Raw genomic sequence first — 23782 nt, 5'->3', positions numbered from 1 at the left:
CTTTCTAGACACTCACCCTGTCCCAGACTGCTTTAGTTATTCAATTTACAAACAGCTTAAAACAGACTAGAACAGTGTGGTGGACATTGCTCAGAGAAAGGATTTGTCTGTGGTGCCAAATGTGACTCAGTGCACTCTCTCAACAGGGTCTTACCAGGCTTTTGACCAGCTGTCCCAGGAGATGTGGGAAACTGGAGGCAGTACTCTTCCTTCAGATTCAGCTCTTTAAGCTCAAAAGTGTTCTTGCAGAGATTCAGGGCATCTTTGTTCTCAACACATTTTAGAGCTTTTCCAAGCCTTCATCTGGGGCTCCACTGACCTCCACAGTTGCTCTCCCACCAGTGTCACAGCAAAAGTGAAAAAAGGAGCTCAGCTGTAACATTGCTTTCCTTTGTCTTTTCAGGAACCTTTTTCTTTGATTTTCTTACTGCCTTGTCTTTTGTTTAAAGAATCTTAAATCATAAAATGACAGCTACTCATTATTCATTTTACATTCATTATGGGTTATTTATGGTGTTGCTCATACCAACAATAAACTACTTGACCTGCATTAGTATTTTTTGTGCTTATTTCAGCAGAAGGGAAATTGTGTTTATGAAAAGGCAGACATTTACCAGGTGCATTAAAAATCTAGTTAGAATTTAAAAAAAGTTGGCTCTTCTGATGCCTGAGTTACTGAGCTTGAAAGATACAACTGCTATTAATTTCTCATACTGTGCAGATTGTCACACACAGTTTGGAAATGGGTGAATGTGATTCAGTTCTCATGTGATTTTGGTGTATTGAACAAGAAACACAAACACTGTAAAAACAGAACGATCAAAAATGGTTTCAAATGCTGCTAAAGCCACTCTCTATTGTACCAGACAGAAAGAAATACAGTAAGTGAGCATCCCATCAGTCCCCCCATGGAATGGGTCACACACCATGAATAGGCAGTGCCACATGGGCAGTATGGAAGGATTCCATGTTCACAGTCTCCTCATAGTGACAGCAGACCAAGATCCATCACAGCAAGACCATGTGCATCTTTCTTATCTTTTCCTTTCTTCAGCTGGAAGATGAGCTTAGAATAGGACTTTAGGTTCTTTTGCTGAACGAGGTACCTGAGCTACTGGGAATATGTCAGCTCTCTGGCACCCTAAGCTCCAAGCAGAAATTGTTTTTCTGGGACTGTAGAGTCCTCTGACTTTTCTCCATAGTGCCTGAGGCTGCTATTCTTCCCTTCCAGACCCAATCCTATAATTCTCAGGACCAAATAGCCCAAAGTGCTCATCTTCACCCAGAGCACAGAGCTCTGGTTTCTTGTCCACCAGCCCATTTCATGGGGGGAAGAGGAGGTGGCAGGGAGATTAGCCTAATTTAATTCTTCTGATCACTAAGAAGCAGAAAACACAGGTGATGTGCTCCAGTAAGACCTTCTTGTCTAACCTGCATCAGAACTAGGAAAATTCTCACTTTAGCTGCATATGTGTAACACTGAGAATTTCTATCTTAAGTAGAGAAAAATATTCTGTCTTGGCAAGAAAAGCTGTTAACATCAAAGAGTCTGAATTTGAGTTCTCAGTGTTTCTAAACTTATTCCCATGGTACTCCTCTTGCATACTCAATCCAGTGAAATGCTGAAAATGTTTTTTCTATTCTTTTGTATTTAAAAATAGATTGATGGAAAGGAATTCTTTTGGAAGCACTTAGAGATGGCTCATAGATCTATTATATTCCAGGACCTTTGCCTTTGCCCATTTTTACGCTACAGTAACAAAGTGAAGTGTCTTATGCCTCATTGCAAACTGATTTTCTCTCTCTTCTCTTTTAGTTTAATTTAGTTTTATGAAAAGATATTTTGAAAAAAAACCCAAAAACCAAAAAATGAAGAGAACATTACTAAAAATAAAACCAAGCAAAGAACATGTGATGAAGAGTTGCAGAGTCCTCTCAGTCCAGAAGAACAGACTTAGCAAAAAATGTGCCTTTTTCTTAACCCCATAACAATTAATTCAATAATAAGTAGGAGCTTATTAAGATCTGGGAAGAACTCCTATTATAGTTATGGGTGTCCACACAGGGGGATGAGATCTCTAGAGCAAATCTCTATCCATGTTTATCATAATCTCACCAGAAACTTCTACCTTAACCACTTCATTCCAGAATCTTTCTGTACCCTCCTATGAGCAAGAGGAAACTCACATTCAGAAAGCAAGTGGAAGTGGAAGTGGGTGCTGAAGAACAATGATGTGGCATTCTGGAGACTACACCTCAAAGATCTTTCTCAAAGGCCTTTATCTCTAACTTCAGATAATAAGTTCATATAAGAGGGTCTCCAGCCAGTGCTGTGATAGATATCTGATTAAAAGATCAGCAAGTCTTCACAATTTGGCTTTGTGGGGCTGTATTTCATGTACTACCCACAATCTACTCTCCTAAATCCCTGTGCTCCCTCCCCAGGCCACAGAATTGCGGGTGTGCAACAATTGCAGGTTGTGAAAGCACCCCTACGCTATGCTCTGAATAGGAATTAAGTCAATTGTTAGGTCTTGGGAATCTTACTCTCTTTTCATATCTAAAACTTTTTAATACCTTTCCTTTTCCTTCTCCAGAAAGGAGAAAAATCTTGAGGAAAATCCTGACAAGGCTGCTGAACTGCTGGTGCAGTCCATTGCAGTTCCAGGCACAAAAGAACACAACCTCACTTGGAAATTTCTCATCCCAGGCATTAGCTCCCTCAGCTTCACTTCCCAAGAAGACCCATGCTGAGCAGGGAATTCACTGCACTCACAGGGGCACTAAGTACTGAGTTGCTATCCTGGTTCTTTATTATGGAACTTTTTCCATTTTGAAGGGAGCTGCCTGTAATTAAGGCCTGCCTAGGTCTTTAACAGAGGCTTTTACTTAATTGTTGACAAAGCTTTTTTTTCACTTTTTATAATAAACTGTCTTTCTGAATTTCACTTCTCATCTTGAAAATATACCTTCTTTAGTTCACTAAAGTTGTAGGTTCACTTTTCTTCAGCTATGTGCCTCTGAAGGATCCTAATACCAGTAAGAACGCCCAAAACACACAACAGAACTTCAGCAGATTTTGAAATGGTTAGCTATTTTAGACTTACCCATAGAGCTTACTTTCCAAGAACATTCAGATTTCTCCTTTGGAAGCATACTGTTGTCACCAGCAGGGAGAAATGAACACGTTCCTCTATTGATCTTACTTGAAGCATTTAGGCCTCAAGAGAATGACCAGTGGCAGAAACAGCACCTGGCATAAGGAGTAAAAAGATGTGGTTGAAATGCAGTACTACCAAAATCTTCAAAAAGAAAAGCTGTGCAAAATGTTCTTGAGCATGAGTTGACTTTAGTTTGGCACCTCTGTATTTTGACAGGAATTGCAACGACAGCCTGAAGGGAAATGTCTGTTAAGGGCCAGGATGCTGAATGTTATTGCATTCAGAGGGACAGAGAGGGAACTTCTTTACCTTCTCTGGATATGGTTACACAGCAAGCTGTTTGGCTTCTAGCAGTTTAGCCACTGCAAATCACACTTGTCACATAGCTGTGTTCTAGTTCTGCATCCAGAGCAAAGATTTTAGAGCTTGCTAACCACATATCTGCACTTAGACAACATAGACAATTCTCACTAAATCAGACAAATGGATGCTGCTGAGTCACCTGTTTGGAAGTGTGTTTAGTTATATAACCCAAGTTACAAGTACTTCCTCACAGATGAAGATATCTCAGTTTAGATGGCCACAGAGAGGGGACCGTGCATCTGAAATATCCCCACAAGACCAAAAAATACTATGCAGGAACTGTACAAAACCTGTGCTTTTCTGCAGAAGTGTGGAAGCCCGGCAGGATTCCTTGAGTCATCACAAATGGCACTGAAATCTAGACTTAGACCACTGCACTGAACCTTACTGTCTTCATTTGAGTGAATATCTAGATATTCCTTAGTTTAATATGAGATGCATTTAGACTGGAGTTCAGAAAGTAGATCAGATGGCAAAATATAGGGATGTTAGGATTTATGAGTCTTTTAAAAAAAAGTGTTTTTTGGTTGATTGATTCAGAGTAAGAATCACAAGACCACACTCTGTTCCCAAATTTGCACTTGCTACTAATGTGAAGTGCCCCTTGAGATTCTTGTGCTGCTTTGATAAATACTTACAATCAGACCAACTAGAAATGTGACTGGCTTTCTTTGGTACTTAATAGACATGAACATAAAATATTTTTGGAAACATATAATTTGTTGGAGTTGAATACTATTTTGCAGCATTAGTAGTTCTTGTCTTACTTGTATTACTCCACAGTTTGGTTTATATTATATCTATTTGTAGATCATATTTTAATAATAGAAACAAACATTTATCAGAAATTTTCAGTGCTCTTCTCCTAGAGACATGATATTTTCCCTAGTTTCTGTTTGGTATTTTTATAAATGAAATGTTTTTGCTTCGTACATGTGTTTCACTTGCTCATTTAACTGTGTTTTTCTGTTCTACACACACTCTCAACCCATGCTCATCATCTAAGCATCTGAATCACTCTTCAAGCATATGAGTAGTATAAGAGGTCCAGATCAGTCAGTAATCCCATGATTGTGCCTTGTCTCTTTAGCTCAGCTCCCACATTTCAACCTCTGATCTGAGCCTGGAGATCAGTTTGGTGAACACCTCAGCCCAAAAGGCTCACTACCCCAGGATGCAGGAGCTGAATTCTGCATTATGGCAGAAAGCTAGGTTGTGTCACACCTTTTAAACATATCCTCAAGACTCTGAAACCTTTCCATGAGTATTGATGACCTTATTCAGGAGTCTTGAGAAGGGTGATGGAGGAAGATTTCATGCTCTGATGGAGGAAGATCATATAAACAAACCTTTCAGAGCTCATGCTGGTGTGCATTCAGGACACACAGCTGTTAAGATCAAAGGATCTCTCAAGGTTGACACAAACTTTACATTCTGTTCTGCACAGGCCTTTCTCAAAAAGGACTGGCTGGCTGGTCCCAGTTCAGGCAGCAAGCATTTCTGAAATGACTGTACACAGGAAAAAGGAAACCTATTTCTGTGTTATACCTCAAGCCCCACAGGTTTATTATTATTACTTTTACTACTCAGAATTTTCATGGCTCTAAATTATTCAAATGTGATTTGAATAAAGAAGAAAATTAAGTGCAAGGTAACTGTTTTCTATTTTTTCCTGCAAAGAACAGATGCAGGGTCAGATTTTACCATCACTACTCACATTTAGTAGTGCTTCCTAGTTAAATAAGTTATTACTGTCTACTAATCCAAAAATGTCTAAAGAAATTTAGCAAAATCGGCCTAAGAGTAAACATATATTATTGACATATTCTGTATTTGTATGATTAAAGGGAGATACTAAGTTATTCAAGTACCAAATTTAGACTTCATCAATGACAGTAGGCTACATAATTCATCTGATGATCTGGACACAAGTGTCAAGTCTCCCCTGCTGTGTATAATGCTATATATCTGCCCAATTACAAGCCTGAAGAAGTGCTTCAGCTAGTTCAGATAATTAAATTTTAAATCTAATGTTCATATGAATTTTTAACATGCTATGAAAACCCGGGGTTCATAAATCATTTACAGTAACACATGAAGGCATTCTTGGCCATCTCCAACCAATTCGTCCCTCAGATCAACAAAAATCCTTTCAGAACTTTGATCAGCTAACATATGCCTTTTTAAAATATACCTCTTCATAGATCCTGGAGAGCTGGCTCTGCTCTACAAGAAACATTTCCATAGGCTAACCAGCAAAGGAAGGGGAAGTGGTACATATACACTCATCAGAAAGGACAATCTCAAAAAAGAAAACATCCATAAAGGCTAGGCAGAGGAAGTTGTTTTCCTTGGCTATAAGAAGGATACTTCTGCCTGACCTAAAGAAGTGACTTTGCATTATAGTTGAAGCGGCGAATTTGGTCTATTCTTTTGTTGGAATATTCATTTGTATCACTTTTGGAAGAAGGGGCATGCAGCTTGGAAGGATTTCAAGGATGTTGTGATGCTATGAAGGGGAAAAAATAGAAGGGACAAAGCTCAGCTAGAACTTGTTCTGCTTCCAAAAAAACACAACCAAAAATGTTTCTATGGATCAAAAACACAAGGAGGGCTAAGGAGACTCTTCAGCCTTTACTGGATGCAGAGGGAAACATAGTGACAATGGACGGGAAAATGGCTGATGTGCATAATGTCCTCTTTGCTTTAGTAGAACCAGGTGCCCTTGGGGTACCCAGCCCCCAGAGCTAGAAACAGGGAGAGGAAGCACAATGAAATCCCCATAATCCATAATCCAAACGGATCATGGGTCAACAACCTGCTACACCACTTAGACCCACACAAGCTCATGGGGACAGATGGGATCCACCCAAAGGTGCTGAGGGAGCTGGTGGAAGTATTCATCGGGCCACCTTCCATAATTAACCAGCAGTCCTGGCCAACTGAGAGGCCGTATTTTCTGGAATTTAGCAAATGGGACACCCATCTACAAGATGGTTCAGGAGGAGCCAGGGAACTAGAGGCCCATCAGCCTGACCTTGGTACCAGGGAAGGCAATAAAGCAGATCATCTTGACTGGCTGAAAGCTGCCCAGCAGAAAAGGACCTGGGGGTGCTGGTGACAGGGGCTGAACATGAGCCAGCTGTGCCCAGGTGGCCAAGCAGGCCAATGGCACCCCAGCCTGTGTCAGCAACAGTGTGGCCAGCAGGAGCAGGGCAGGGATTGCCCCCTGTGCTCAGCACTGGTGAGGCCACACCTCAAATCCTGCATTCATTTCTGGGCCCCTCACTGCAAAAAGGACATTGAGGGGCGGGAGCAAATCCAGAGAAGTGCAATGGAGCTGGGGAAAGCTTTGGAGCATAAATCTTATGGTGAGTGGCTGAGGGGGCTGTGGGTGGGCAGGCTGGAGAAAAGGAGGTTCAAGGAGCACCTTATCGCTCTCTACAAACACTTGAGAGGTTGTAGCAAGATCAGGGCTGGTTTCTTGTTCCTGGGAACAACTGAAAAGACAAAGACTCAAGTTGCTCCAGCAGAGGTTAAGATTGAATATTAGGAAAAATTTCATCTCTGAAAGACTGGTCAAGCATTCAAACGGGCTGCCCAGGGAACTGATGGAATCACCAGCCCTGGAAATGGCCACAAGATGTGTGGATGTGACACCTGGGGATATGGTTTAACCGTAAAGAGGGTAGTGCTGGGTTTATGGCTGGACCCAGTCATGGAGGTCTTTTCCAACCTCAGTGATTCTGTGGTTCTAGAAAAGAAAAGAAGAACAGAAACATGTTGAAATACAACATTCTTTGGTCATTAGTGTTCAAAGGAGTTTAGTCAGAAAGATGACCCCTTACAAAGCAATCTACAGATATCTGAGTAATTTCACTGTAGAGAGCTACGTTCACTAAGCATGAAGCATCAGTGACAGAAAGAAAGAAACAAAAGATTGTGAGTTTTCTCATCTTTCAGCAAAATTTTTGAACAGAGATGCAACCTGTTGTAGCTGCAAATAAAAATCTCTATTTTTAAGATCTGAGACAATAGTTAAGTTAATATCTTCCTCTCCCTTTGGTGGGTTTGTGGGGACAACCTCTTGTTCTACAGCCTCAGGCTGCTTTTTTCAACCTCGCCTTTTACCACAAACGTGTGAGGTTGTATTTTCAGAAATGGCCATTACTCTTGGGACCCAAGTCTTTTGTTTAAGCCTTGTCTGCCTGTTGCTATGTTTTTAAGTCCCTAATGGGTCCGACATAGGTATCTAACCTTCTGTTCACCATCTTGAGCAGAATTGCAATATAGAGGGCTTAATTTACTTATCAAAGAGACCCATCTCATAGTTAGCCCACATTCAGTATTTGAGCTAACTCACTTAAATCCTAGTCTAGGAAACTTTGCACTGAATCTCAGGGAGACTCTAGACCTAGGCACGAGTTCTGTGTCAGACAAGAGCACTGAAAGACAACTTTGTTGAATCCCTGAATATGAGGCTAAATTTTTGAAATAATAGCATTAGGCTTTTCCACAAAATTCTCGGTAGATAAAGAGACAAATACTTCAGATTTGGAAATCTAATTCCTAGGAAAAGGTAGAATTTTTTTCCTAAAACCACAAACCCCATTATTCACATTTTCCAGAAGCCAGCTGAGGACAAGAGCAATGTGCTATCTTCCATGAATGCCATTATCATGTGGTTAAATTTCATCACATGATGAGTTTTGGCAGATACCAAACTGTTAGTGCCATGAGACAGACAAATGTCTGAAAGAGTAGAGCTTTCAATGATGAGCACTGTATCTGTCTCAAGGAAGAAACCCATCTGCATTCCTAGACAAAATCCCTTTGTAAGGGACACTGCCTTCTGTCTTCACACTTCTCTGCCAGAGTACTGGACAAATTTCCTATCTTGCCTCCTACTTAAGCTGCTTCTTCAAGCTCACATTATCATCTTAGTGAAAAATTAATCATTTTATAATTGATATCCAGCAATTAGAGTTCTACACTTCAGTTTCATTTTATTATTTCTGTAATGTTATCTGAAAGAGTTAACAAGGCTTAAATACTTTAAATAAAATCAGAGCCATTAATTATCTGCCTTTTTTATAATAGAAATTATGCATCCAATTTCAATGGAGAATTATCTGAAAGTGTATCTGAGTCACTCTCCAAGATGTTATCAAAGTTAGTAACAGCCTTACTGGGACAGTCCAGGGAATAAGAAATACTAATTATATTGTCTGGCTTTGACTGGCTCCATAGTACTTTACAAAAATAAAAAGCTATTGTATGTAGCCTACTTAAATCTAACACAAGAGAGCCTCATGAACAGAAATTTAGAAAAATCCTAATGTGGGCTTTGCCATTTGAAAGATCTTGGAGGCTAATTCAAACAAGAACAATTTTAAGAATGTCTGTTTGATTGTTTTTTTCAAGCTCTTATGATTGATTTGGCATGCAGGGGAGTAATAGAATTGTAACAACTGTGATGAAGCTTTCTTAAATAGAAACTGACATTTCTGACATATGGGTTTTTTCCTTCTTAATGTTCAATCGATTTGAACATAAAAATGTAATTCACTGCAGAACACATGAAAGTCCTTTTTCTGAGACTAGTCTGGAACTGATGGGCTATTGGGATTTATTTTTCCTTAAACAACAGAAGAAATCATATCTTACACATCATCTGCTATTCAATCCAAAATTTTCTTTGCCCAGTCTCAACTAAAGCAGGCAAAATTCCTAATATGCCTAATTTTCCTTGTTAGCCTACCTGCTACACACACAGCATTTTCCACAGGAGAGAAGTTTTTCTTTTCCACAGCGAGGAAGCTTTTAATTGCAAACCATATGCTATGGTTTGCATGTCAACAATGAGTGGGACAGCGTTTTTCTGATGCCCAAAAACTTCTCAGTAAGAATTGTGACGATTACTAATTTGTGAGCAGCTGCTTCTGAATCTGAGGAAAGGGTCTCAACAGGTTATACTCAAAAACCCCTCTGGAATGGAGACAGAGTAAAGAGGTAAAAAAGGTTATAGAAACAGGAGATAATGAGGAAGCTGTAGCTAACTCATGGGAAAAAATGAACTTTACAGGGAAATATGCCTCAATTTCTAAACCATACCTCAGGTATGAGCTAAATGTTTTTGTTTATGGGAGATAAGGTCCTGCTGGAGTCCTGCTAGTGATGGAGACTACACAGCCACTTCTAAACACACACTAAAGGACCAAATTTACATATTATATTCAATTATTACATGAAAATAGGAAACGTTTTTTCATAGGAAAAAAAGAAAGATGTCAGTAGTCTGTATCATCAAGTGGTCTGTATCATAAAGTTCTTGATAATATTCCAAATGTTTTTTACAATATTTCATCCAGTCCTCTGTGCCATATTTTTTATTAAAAAATCCTGGGGTTCTCCCTCATTGGACATTGTCTGGGAATTACTAATGGGTTCATACAGAAGTTCTTTATAACATACCCTAGGGATTTATTGAAAGTCCTGAAAAAAACTTTGGCAGTGCTCAAGCAGCAAGGCAAATATGTCATAGCTACACACCACAGAGCCTCACTGTTCATCTGGTACTTTCTCCAGAATACACAGGCAAATCACTGACAATTGTGTCTGAAGGCTATCTAATGCCAGTAAGTATCAGTGGGTAAAGGAAAAGAGCTCCCACAGAACCTCTACACAGAAGCCAACTTGGCTTTCTCAGACAATATACTGTGCTTAAAAAGAACAAACATATTTATTCTAAAATATTTTAGTCACAAATAAACCTCTACCTTCCATCCTCATCCACAACCAATATAACCAGAAACCTCTCCCTCATTTGCTGTAGAATTCTTGTCTCCTTAAGAATCTTTTACTTTTTAGTCACATAGGGGGCTGCCAGGGTGGCTTCAGGAGTTCAGGACATAGAGACAGATATGCCTGAGTATCACTCAAGTTCAGATATGTCACAGAGTCACCTGGAGATCGTAGGTTTTTGTTTCCCAGAACATTGACTGGGGCCACAGTGTTGCCTCAAGCCTGTTCCAAGCATTAACACATCACTGTTAAGCTAAAAAACGAAAAATCGTCTCCTTTCCCTCAAGGAAACTTTGTTCTTGTCCCTCTCTGAGCTCCAGGTTTGTCACTAGTGAATGCTCTGTTGGGAGGTCTACAAGGGCCGGCCCTGAACTCCAGCTAATACTCCAAGCTGAAGCCTGGCTGGGCTTATTCAGACATCTGTGTCCCTGTGCTGCACCTCCCAGCATGCCTGACTTTGAGAAGGTGTTTGACCAGCAAGAAGCCAGCTAGCATCCAGCTGGGCTCACTGTCCAGGCTCTGCTCCAGCTCAGAGCATCTGTCTGCTCCAGATGAGCTGTCCCTCAGAGAGAACAGCTGTACTCCCACAACTGCCATCTCAACCAGAGTGCCTGCACAGACACTGCAAGCCAAGCTAGCAGTGAATAACAGAGACAACTGCAACACAGCATTTCATCTCAACTCCCTGTTGTCATCTCAACTACCTATTGTCACATGTTTCTGACATATACATCCCTGAAAAGAACTGGCCTGAGGCTACATTGCAGGATTTAAGTCCCATTTCTGGTTGTGTCTATGCTCACTATACAGAAATAATAGAGTCTCATGGCTTTTCTCAAATATGTGTACGTCACAAAATGCCTGTTTCCTCCCACAGATCTAAGAGCAACTTCCCAGTCAAAGTGAGGGAATACATAAATAGAAATTAAATGTTGTATTGGGCTTCAGAACATCTTCACTGAAGGAGTGGGCAGGAGGCAGCAGATTCCTTCCTACTGCTTCTCCAAGATGTCACACTACACTCCTGATTAATGTACCGCAGTCCTACAAGAGGGGCACAAGGCCACATGTAATCACCAGAAGAAAATATGATATTCCAACATCAAAACACATCAGGAAATATTTTGCTGAGTTTTGTATTTGAAAGAATTAAGGAGCTGTAGAATTAAGCTTTGAAAGCCTAGATTTATGCTTTGCTCCTCTTCAACCACCCTGAAGTCATAGCTACCAACACCAGAGAAATAACTGTCAACTTTATAGGACTAAAAAGTTTCAGAGTCATGAACCTAGCTCTGTAACTGCTGAATGACAGCCACTGTTCAAGTGAAGCTGCTTATGTGCATGAAGATTTTCATATGGGTACATTTTGCAGAATCCAAGGTTTTGAGGCACCCTAGTCAATAAGCATGATAAAATCCTTTTAAGCAGCTGTGTGAATGGATGCTAACATGAGTGGAAGACAATTCCTCCATGACTCATCTTCAGCCTTCTGCAAAACAGAAATGCAATTACAAGAAGATAGTGAAAATGAGTAATTAGACCTTGAGCTGCAGGTGATGCGCACTGAGAAACATTTGGATATCTTTCTGGAGGATACATCATGATCACTGCTATCTTGCTGAGGAAAAAGGCAATTCTTGCAAAAGAATTATAACTACAACAACCTTAGAGTTAATGTTTCTCACATTACTGTGATGCTCCCACATGAGTTTTGAAAATATCCAGCATTCAACTCAGTTTTAGAAATTTCCCTTTAGATGGCAATCTATAAGAGATTTCAAGGGAAGAGAGGGTTTTTGAAGTCTGTAATTACAGACATGAAACACATTTTGCCACACAGCTCTTCTTTAGCTGGTGTTGCTTAATTTCAAGGCTCAGTGCTGCTATTATCAACTAAACTGCATACTCTATCCATAATAAAACCAAATAGATTCTTCTGGAATGGAGATACTTAAGCACATTAAAATTATTTAGAGTCTTTGCTCTTGTTATACCAACATGGCTCCCTTAGGCACCCAAGTAATGAGAAAAAATAAGGCCTACAGTCTGATACTCCTGTGAGTTAATCCTGCTTACACAGCACCTGTGCCCTACCCATCCCACAGCAAACCTGAGAAAACTGCACTGAGAGCAGTGGGACAGATATATGTGTGTGTGTTTGTGTGGCGGACAGGCATTTTGCCTTTGTCATAATACTTAATAATACAATGTACAATTGACAAATACGTTTTATGATGTAGACAAATAATTGCTGCTGTTTCTGACATGCTGCCCAGAGTCCCATGATTAAAAAAAAAAAGAATTTTCTAAAGATCTATCCACTGCTCACTGGTTTAGATATACTGCAGCTGGCAGCACATTGTCTTCAGTTCTCCTACAAAACTTAGTCACTTTTTTTTAAGGTAAATAAGGATCTTCAATAGTTATCATAACTCTTTGAAACCCTCATGGCTTCTCTGTTTTTATTTTTTATACATTAAAATTGTGGTGATATCCCTAAATACAAAAATCAAGTAGAACCCAGAGTAAAGTACAATTTTTTTCTTAAAGCTTAAAGAATGAGTTCATTTTCAATAGACTTCCAAGGAGACATCAGAGAAATTTAATGGAAAAATATTTCCAAATGCTGCAACCATTAGCAGAAAATTCTAATATAAATCAAGGGATTTATTAGCTCTTTGGCTAATAAATAATAGCTCATTGCTATTGGAGCTCCTTGGCTATCATTAAACTAATGGTTCCATGATCAGGCTGGAATTTGGGGATCAGGAATTTCCCTACACTCTACACTTGTCAGGCTTACAAAACTTCTCTGTATCAGCTTACATTTGGATCAAAGTACTCTCAGGTTGTACAAGTCTTACACTGGGGTCAGCAATATTTCTAAATGTGTCTTGAATAACAACACTGGATATTGTATCAAATTTAAATAAGAACTGCAAATTTTCTCTTAAGCTTGGAAGCTTAGCATTGTCTGGCAAAAGCAAACTGCTTCTTCAGTGCACATGTTCAGCCCTGCATGAGGCAAAATAAACAGCCTTCTGTGGAAGGCAAAAAGAAGCTGATTTGTCTCTTAAATTCTCTACTTGCACTGTGAAAAGAACACATTCTTTTACTTGGATACACAATGATTAGTACAAGATTGAATATCAGCAGGAGAGATCTCTTTAAATACATTAATATGAAAACAAAATTATTCATTACTTTTATTGCTACCTAAAACAATAGCCATCCTAATATAATAACAGGTCATTATATATTATCTACCATCCTCTTGTTTAATATGCAATTTTTATGCTAGGCAGATGTAAAAAATAAGCAATGATAATTAATATTATTTTATTCTAGCTGAGGAAGCCTTGATTCACTGTTTAAAAGCATTGTAGCTATTTTCTTCTGAAAGGCCAAGATCCAAGTAGCTCTTTATTAATTTAAATATATTGGATAATACTTGGATAAAATAATGTCAAGTGGAAATTTAAATCCAGATGAGTCAAAGGAGTGAAATTTAGCAGATCATAATGAAATTATCTTTTCTATAAGGATTTGTTACTGTTCTAGTGGCAACTTCATCTTATCAAAAATTACCATTCCCATTGCAAAACTACTCTCATACTCCACAGTACATTACTCAGGTATTACAAATAAACTTCTGTCAAATATTCGTTTCTATAGATTTTCTGATTTTCATTAGCATTTTACACCTTTACAGGAAATGACCAATTTCTTCTCTTTTTTGCAAATTATCATTCAATATTAGAGTGGAGGAGAGAATTTTCCTCTTATAGCTACCAGCACCCACAACTTCTTTTATATTCTGGGCTTGTTCTTCCATCTAATTTCCATGGCAGTATTTTGGTGTTACATTCCTAGGGAAAATCTTCCTTTTAAATATTTCATTTTCAGTAATTAATGAATTATATCCTGCCTCTATTGAAGTAAAATGTAAACTTCTTACAATTTTAAAGGCAACAGATTTTAGCCCGACATAGAGGACATGGCACGTAATTCCTCTCCAGTATAATGAGAGACCAGAAACATAATCTCCAATAATAACTAGAGAACACTTGGACTCACAGTGAGTTTGGTCTCATTCATCTGCTTATAAATATGAATTTATCATTTTGAATATTAAACTAAAATACATAATAGCAGTTCTGAATGTTCAAACTTTTTTTGTTGTTCTACAGTAGTCTCTAAGAAGTGAATGAGAAAAAGAGAGGGAAGGAGCTAATAATTACTATGGATATAACACCCAATAGGGAAGGGAAGGTCAAATAAATCCAGCATTTAGATGCTTGAAAATACCTTGAAAAGGAAGATGGAATTATGCCCTATTAGGTTTATTTAACATTATGAAAATGTTCTAAAATGTACTAAAAACTTCAGGGAAAGTCATCTTTGATATTACACCGACAAACATGAACCATATGGCCCATAAGAACTGTAACATTTGGAAAAATAATGAAGACACAATGTGGAAAGGAAGGAGGTGAAAAATGGAGTGGAGGAGGTTTAGTTAACACCCATTTAAGACCAGAACATCATGAGTATTTTGTTACAGTACTACAGGGCCTGGGCTTTCATTCAAGTGTGAGAGTTGATAGCTGAGCCAGCCAAGAGACTGCACTGGCAACCTGGGATTGGACTGTTTCAGAAAAAGCACATTTTGTAGCACCACTTACCATGTGATTTCCCTTTCTCAAGTTAAAAGCCTCCATCCAAACAAGGACAAGCTCAATTTCAAAACAAAATCTTTGCAAGCTGCTCTGAAGTCCACCATTCACTGCAGCTCTAATATGAGAGTTTCATGTAAGCTTAGCCATTTCTGTCAGCTCTCCTAGGTTTTCTCTCTTCATCTTCAGGTAGAACAAGGACAATAGGTGCTTGTGTATCCAATACTGATTTGTCCCTAGGTTTCACAGTGGGGAAATTAAGGAAACTGGTCTTAGTTTGATAGGAAATGTAAAGGGTATTAGACTCTATTCATCCTAAAAAACTTGTGGGTTTACAACTCTTGTGTAAGTGGTCACACAACACGTATGTTCATAACCAAAACAACATCCAAGCAATGCTTGTGAGCAGGCCCTGAAACATCTGACACAGCAACACTCAGGTTGGGTGCCTGAGGTAAAATAATTCATCTGTCTGGACCCAAAACCAGTTATGCACACACCACAAAAAGAAATGCTGGAGAGTCCTCACGTTGCCTTTCCTGTAGGCTGTATTCCACCTTCATAACTGGATCTCACACCCACCCCACCCCCCAGTTCATACAGGAGGTCATTCAGGACAGTCCTATGGCCTGTTTCATCCAGCAGAGCAAGGAGCACCACTGCACCACCTCACTGCTATCTATCAAACTCCATCTCTTCTATCAAAGCTGTCAATTTAGCTGCTGTGGCAATCTTTGCCTGGAACTGGTAATTTCTAGGCTAAAAACCTTATGTGGAATAAGGCATTGTAATAACAAGAACCATAAATTTATTATTTTTCATGTAGGAATAGCCACCATGATTACACTAGTTCAAAAAGCAGAAGTTGAAAACTCTCAAGTCTATTACAAATAGAAATTTAATGTTTTCTTATTTATTTAAATGTGTCTGAAACACAAGATGTACCTTAGAACAGAAGATTAAAAAACTACATTGTAATTAATGTTGAAAGTTGCCACATTATATGAGAAAATTTCAACAATCTTAAGAATGAAAATGTAATTACTAGATTCACACTTCAAGACTTTGAAGTTAAAATAGGTATTTTAGACTATACACTAAATATAGATACAACTGTACTTTCCTATTTTTAATAGAAGATATTATCTCACTATCAATTTGGTGGCCTTTAGTTCAGCATTCTGTCAGATAGCTTTCAATCTTTCTGGATGCGTGGACCATTATAAGTTTTCAACTGAAGCTCAAACACCTTTAAAATATTTTATGTTGCAGTGTTCAGAGACCACAAGTAATCGGATCACACCCCTCTAGACACCACAGGCTAAGCCATTTTATCTACATCTCTAACAAGCCCTATTACTTCTTTACCAAGCCCAATTATGTGTGTTACACAAAATATCATACTTCATAAAGCACCCCCTTCATTGCAAGTTAATCACCCACACTGATAAAGATCTGATTCTACATCTGATTGCAGGTTTGTTTGGTTTTTATTCCCAAATGCTGGGGTTTGTGGTGCAATTTTTTTAGACTGAAAGAGAGCATTACTACCTGATGATATTTTCCTGGAATTTTTGTACCATAATCAAGTCACCTCTCAGTTATTTTATAATCTTTAATTATGCAATTATAAGACATTTTCTGTAATGTTCAAATAACTGTTGCAGCTCTTCTCTGACGCCTCACTATTTTTTCTCTGCAAATACTGTAATTCCACTGTCAGTTTACAATCATTTTAGCAGTCAGATTTTATTGACTTAACTTACTTGAACTTTCTCAGGTACTGCATGAGTCACTGATTGCAAAACTCTCCTGAACTATGTCAAAACTGTTCAATGTCAGAGCTCACTGTGTGCTGACCATTGCAATCCATTTGCCTATTTACCCATTCTTCCAAATCAGATTTTCAGTTCAGACCAATCCCTACAATTATGAATCCCATCTCCACCCAGAAAAGTTCAAACCACTTCATGAGTTATTTCTGTCTCAAAAATTCATTTTCCATGAGTTCTCCATAACTCTGACAACCTTGAGCTTGAATAGATGAAGACTTAGTTTTGCAGCTAGACTGAAGAGAAATGCTTCTGTACTGCTATAGTTGGCACCACCATGAGACATTCAGCTTCTTGTGCCTCTTACGTTGCTCTGCTGCTATTTCCACTCTGAGGTGTCAGTGTGGTTTTGTGTATAGACTTTTACAGCATCAGTAAATGTTTAGTGTCCCAAAACCCTTTGGCTGCCATGTCCCATATGGAGAAATTAACGCCACACATTAATTGTGGACTTGTTTTGAATTTGTCCCTGTAACATTTCATTGGTCTCCCTTGTATTTTAAGACCATGAAAAGGAGTTTTGGCAGTCTGTCATTTGACATATGTACCAGCATAGTTAGCAGATGGCTTAACCTAGATGAGCCTGCTGCAGCATTATTTTTATGTTGATTACCTAACAGCACCCTAAGATTTCACTGTTCAGGATTTTGTTCTGCCAGCAACAGACAATGCAGCAGCATTTTGTTTATTGTCAGTAAGGTAGACAGGTAAATCCTTTTAAAAGGCAATCTTCTGGCTACAGAGCATTAGATTTTAGTCTGATCTACAATGTTGGCATTACTTGCTTGGAGGGCATTACCTTCCAAAATTAACTTATTGTCTCCTGGCAACCAAAGTGCTCTTGTTAGAATGCCAAAAAGCGTTCTGCAGTGACCCAGCAAAGGAGGTGATACTAATTTTCTTTATTTCCATCTTGAACTAAGGCCAGTGGATATACTGTAACTACTTCTTCAATTTTTTTTTTTCTCCTTGCAAAGGAAATTGCTAAAAATGTTACACAGTTTCTCCTGTATCTTAACACAGAGGAAGATCTCTTCCTCTGGCTCTGAATCAAATGATATAATGTGTCTAATTGTATATACCCCTAACTGCACTAATCTTGCCAACACCTGTTACAAGGCAGGATGAGCCTTGCTGTTATCCCACTTCCTTCAAACTCCATTCAGTGTATGTCCAAGCTTTCTCTATTCAGTACCCATAGATGTTGTCATCACCCTACTGACCAGAACCTCCAATACATCGGTAACAATGCACATTCAATGTGCAGGAGACCTAGAAGGCCAGACAAAACTGATGGTGATGGCAGGCAAATGATCCCAGGAGACAAGGAGAAGGGCAGAAAGTAGAAATCACCCTCATTGATTCTCTTGACAATGTTTTGGAATGTGCCTCGATTTTTAGTTGGCCATTTTTAATAATGGTGTTGTGTTCTCTGAACCAGAAACAGCTGCAGTATTAAATAGGCAAATGCTGTTGAAGACTTTCTGATGCTCTATAAAGTCTTAGAGTACAAATCAAACTGATGAACATGTCAGTAGCATTTCCTTATAATTTAATTTTATTGCCAAGAATAAGACTTGCGGCTTTTTAATAATCTCACAGTCCTGCATCTTGAATATGCTGTTCTTCTGCTGTCAGAAAGAGGCGAATTGAAAATTTTTTTCTGCAACAAAAACTTAAAACATTGGTACACTCACACACATGCACAAAATGCACAAAACTGTAAGAAGGTAATATATGGACAAAAGCCTGAACTGAGCAAGCAGTTACCCAGTTTTCTGAGATCAGCTTGTTGAGCTCGTACCCAAAGGCTATGCCATAGATCACAAGGTGCTACAGATCAGAATAAATTTTCAGTATCAATATTAAACTCCTCTCTGTTTATCTCTCATGTATAAAAATAGCTGTAGCTTCCAGGGCTGACTTAATAGCTCTGTCAAAGGACCGTTCACACTTTCCAACAATCCTATTAATATAGAAGACATTAAGTTCTATTGCTAAGTAACTGGATGTACATCAGCTGAACACACAACGCCTCAGTGCTAGAGAAGATAAACATCAAAATACATATCAGAGTGTGATAGAACTAAGTACATTACTTAACAAGTATTTTCCACAGAAGAAAATCTACTAAAAGGCACAGAAGGATATTTTGTATAATTTTTCACAAGTTCACTATCAAAATCCAATCTCTATTGCTGAACTTCCTTTTCCTTTTCAGTAAACAAATGAACGGACAAAACACATGCACATCCTGAGGATCTTTGAAAGAAAAATTCTTTTTAGGGTGTCTACATAGTGACTATAAACTTTAGCATATCCAAAAATACTAGTTTGCAATGTAAGCAGGAAATTGTAGTCTTTCTAACCTTGATGAATTTCTTGGGAATCCAATTTTGAGCACTAACAACAGCTTCAAGGATCCTTTTCAAGGATCAGTTTGCACACAGAAAATTTGAAGCTTTAATATTATATTTCCTTTAACAAGAGTTGTCAAGAACAATTGAGGTACAGACGTTACTTGCTACTTGGGTAGTACATCATATGAGGATCACCCAAATTCCAAGTAAGACACTCTCCATATTACACAAAGACATTATTCAGATCTGAGTGAGGCTGCACATCCACAGAGGCAGGGTCAGAAACATGCACATTGTATTCTAATTGTAGGGCTATGAGCAGGAGGAAGCAGTCAGCTGTTAGGGTAGTGTGAGATGCCAAAATGGCCTTTTCCTATCCCTTGTGAAGGCTCACCAACCACACCATGCTGACCTAGAATAGTCCATAAAAAATTACTGAGAAAGCCACTGCTGAGTACAGTTTAAAATACAACTTACTTCTTGATGCACTGCTCACATGACTATGCTGCAAGAGGTATTTTCTGCTATGCTGCCACCTGAGGCTGCCTTCCTCCCCCAGGAACCAGCCAGCATGCCAGGGAGCACTGCCACCACGCAGTATGGGGATGCAGTGGAACACCTGAGCAGCAGGCAGGACAGAATGTGCTCACTCACAGGGAGACACCTCTGAGCCCAGCCAGGCAGGAGCTCAGCAGCCGTGCCTGTGTTCCAGTGGCACAACACAAGGTGAGCCTGCACTTCGACACAGCCTGAGGACCTGCAAAACACGGCACAGACACAGAATGTGCTTCATCTCCATAACAGTCTTCCCTCTAAGGCAGCCACTAAGTTAGATGACCTCTTAAATAACTGCTTGTCTTTCCTATGTGTCGTGTTCCCCTTTCCTATGTGTCGTGTTCAATTCTGTATGCAAAACTGCCCTTCAGGAACAGATCAATGCAAATCTCTGGAAAGCCACATGAAGCCTTTAAAAAGACAAGCTATTCTAATATTTTATTAGTAGTTCAAAGGGAATCTGGAGAGATGAACACCACAGCCATCCCTTACCTGCAGTTGTCAAGGTAACAGCTGCTCTAGGATTAATGCTCAAAAGATAGTTTGTCTTTCATCACAAACACCACAAACATTACATGTATTTATCAGCTGGCTGCTCACCAGGCTTTTCTTTACTGCTGCTCTTCCCAGGACACTTATTCTATTAGCTTTTCAAGAGCAATAGCCCCAAGTCAGGAGGGATTTTTTAAATTGCATATTTATACATTATTTATTTACTTTTCAGCAGGCATATGACTATTGCCAACTCACCTCTCAATTACCTCATCCACAGTGGTTCATTTGTCTTCCAAGACAAATAATATTAGCTCTCTAATTTAATTCTGTGAAAATACATTGCTTATCTTTATCTTGAGAAACTTTAATTAACTACTCCTGTATTTCCAAAACAACTACTTCTTTCATTTTTTTTCCTATATTGTACTGACCTAAAGGAGGGCATTAGGTCTTCTCTTAAAGCAGGACAGATTTCCCCCAAGAAAGAATTTCTCTCACTAAGAAATTTTACTTGCTCTTAGCATTTTCCAAACGTCTTGCAGGGCATAATCCTAAAGACTGAACAGAGATTTAGAGGAAATGGCCTTGTAAACAATGTAATATTTATACAATTTCTGTATAAATATTTAAAGGACACCTCTGGTTCACAGATTTGGTGTGCATAATAGAAAATCATTCCTCAGACATATTGGCAGTTGGTGTGAATTCTGCTGATAAAAAAAAACAGCCTCTAGGAACTCCAGTTCATTTGTTATAGACATCCAAAAGCTTAGTATTTTTCTTCTCTTTATTTCTCTCCTGTAAAGATCCTCTTAATCTTGAACAGGAATGTTATTTTGTGCCTTAAAAATTGACAGTGCTATTCAATGATGAAATCCAGCAGCCTTATGACCTTGCTTCTTGTTACACTGCCTCAAAACAACTCATTAGACCTGCACTATATACAATAGCATCCAATATCAGTCCCAGAGTAAGGGAACACCATCAATTTTTTTCTAAGAATTCAGACAGGAGAAACAAATTACTTCTGTAAGCCAGAACAAGAGGTGCTAAAGGAGTATTCTTGACAAGAAAATTCCAATCATGGGAAGTATCAAGTTAGGACATGTGGCATTTTTTTCCTCATCTAGGCGAGTTTCACAAAGTAATTGCTCCATTCAACACCCAACTGAGAAAAGTAAATGTTGAGGAGATTCTAGCATTAAGTCTTGCTGTCATTGCACTTGGACCATACTGTGTAAGCTGAAATCCTGCATTCACCTGGCAGTTACTGGCCCTCTATTTCAGAGTTTAAAAAATATACGACTAATGTCAGGGTTCCAGTTTAAAAATTTCCACTGAATGTTTGACAATATCTCATGTAAACCCATTACATAATCACAGCAAAGACGGACTTTTACTCATATACTTTATATACAAATCAGTGCTCTCAACATTTTTTTCTGTTTTCCTTCTCTTTACTCAAGAAAACAAAAGCTGAACCTGGAAGAATACTTTTTTTTTTAATCTAATTGCTCAATGAGCTTGATAGTTGGACGGAACTCATTTCACTTTCCTGCTATTCAGGCTTCACAACTGACAGGACTTCATGTAAAAGAAGGCAAGTTACAATGTCCCTAATATGCACAAAATTAATCTCTTTTATAATGTATTTTATTAATGTGGTATCTGAAACATGAACTTGAAAGGATGATACTTATTTGTGAGAATACAAATGCCTTTTTTGTAAAACAATATTGAGTAAGCCTTAGTGACATACTGACACATTTTTGAACATCATGTCAGATTCTTATGAATTATATCTGAGGATATCATACTTCTAATGCTCATAGCTATTTGTATAATTAATTCTCTCCTCTTTTGATTTGACCTTAAAGAAGAAAAACTGAGGAAGCTGGATGAATTTCAGACTGTGAGAGAAAAGGCAGAAAACATTTTAGGGTGTCATAAAGGTAAACCTGCTTGGGAAGCCAACTTTCATAGCCTAGTTCACCATTCTGTGGTAACTCTTCCATGCAGACTACCTTGGAGTACACAAACAAGAGGATACCTCATGCAATGGCATTTTTAATGACTTGTTCTCTGAGTTAACACTTTCAGTTATTTACTCTCAGGGTTAATATTGCCCCAACAGGAACTCAGCCTGTGAATACAACATCCAAGCTAGCCTGATGTGCTATGTGCAAGCTTGTATTTCTGGGTACTGATTTTAGCAAGAAACAAATCATTTGCTACCTTGTAAATCATTATAAGAGCACTTTCCATTTTCAAGACAGCCTTCATTGTTAAGCAGATATTCAGATACTGCAGTTATGAGTTTTGCATAAACCTCTAGCTAAATAATATTTCATTTCTTTTATGCTAGCTTATCATGAAGAAAATATTCTTCTTCAATTCCTTTATTAGTAATAACATCCCTATGCTTCCAGCTGTTTTATCCGGAGCACTGGGGAGAAAAAAGGAGCCAATTCCTCCTCATCAAATTTACATGACTTCTGAATATGCCTCTGGGTGACACATTAAACAGGACAAGGACAAGATATATGGTATCATTCTTCACAGAACATTCCTCATTAAGTAAGTTGAATATATCAAGTACTCAGATGAGCTACATTGCACAAGACAGTGCCCTTTAAAAATAGAAAATAGGTTCCTAGCCATAAATTCAGCCTTCATCATATTAGCTTGAGGTCTCTGAACAGGGCTAAATCTGGAAGTTTCTTCCTGTGTGCTACTACTGCTCTAACTTGAACGAGCCACAGTTATCACAGAAAAGCAGTTATGATGACAGAGGGCACAGTCACAAATTATTGAGAGCAAAAGAGGGAGTGGAGGGATGAATTCAGGGCTGCAAAATCACATATTGCCACATCTCCTGGAAGCTGAGCTTTCTCATAAATCCCAGCTTGTCTGTAGTGCCAGATATTTACGTTGTGCTCCTCAAGTAATTACATATTCTCCTTACAGGAAAAAAAAAAAAAAAGTCAGGGGTGGGGTAAAAGAAATTATTGCTTTAAAAAATAATCATGATATTAGCTACCAAAAAAGAGATCTCAAGTGAATTCTCCCAACAAGGTATGATTCCTGGATTCCTGGGCAGGTGGTACTTCAAAGGGGACTTAAGAGAAGAGATGTGAGTAAAGAGTAAAACCTGGAAAGGAAGAAAGGAGGAAAACTCTTCTAAGGATCAAAGATAGCATACCAAGAGGTAAAAAAAACCAAGATCACTAAAAAAAGTAGATAGAATAAGCCCACTAACTATGAAGAAATTCAGTCCTATGTGATTACCTTGATTAGAGTAGGGATGATGTGTCCATCATAGAGCATCTGAGTTCCAGGATATTCCCAGCCTGGCAACAGGTTCTTCAGTTTAAGTCCCTGCACATCTGTAACCTCACTATGTCCACTCTATGGGGACATTAAGTGAGGTAAATCAACAACATGAAAAATTACCTACTTGGGAAAATGATAAAGAAGGCTGCTGGAAGATTTGCAAATTTTTAGATAACGTGAGCATGCTTTAACCTGAGCTAACA

General features: G+C 38.6%; 1 protein-coding gene across 2 annotated transcripts in view; it reads right to left on the bottom strand.

Moving 5' to 3' along the window:
* Window positions 1-23782, bottom strand: part of TRMT9B (tRNA methyltransferase 9B (putative)) — a 109502-nt gene that overhangs the window by 23935 nt on the left and 61785 nt on the right. For both annotated transcript variants that reach the window (XM_064710448.1, XM_064710449.1), the window contains exon 3: window positions 3108-3253. In XM_064710448.1, the coding sequence (XP_064566518.1) occupies window positions 3108-3133 (26 nt within the window). In that variant the 5' untranslated portion in view covers window positions 3134-3253. The remainder of the gene's footprint in view (window positions 1-3107; window positions 3254-23782) is intronic.

This window comes from Zonotrichia leucophrys, chromosome 4, assembly GCF_028769735.1.
Source record: "Zonotrichia leucophrys gambelii isolate GWCS_2022_RI chromosome 4, RI_Zleu_2.0, whole genome shotgun sequence".
NCBI lineage: Eukaryota > Metazoa > Chordata > Aves > Passeriformes > Passerellidae > Zonotrichia > Zonotrichia leucophrys.
This window is presented reverse-complemented; position numbering and strand designations above follow the sequence as displayed.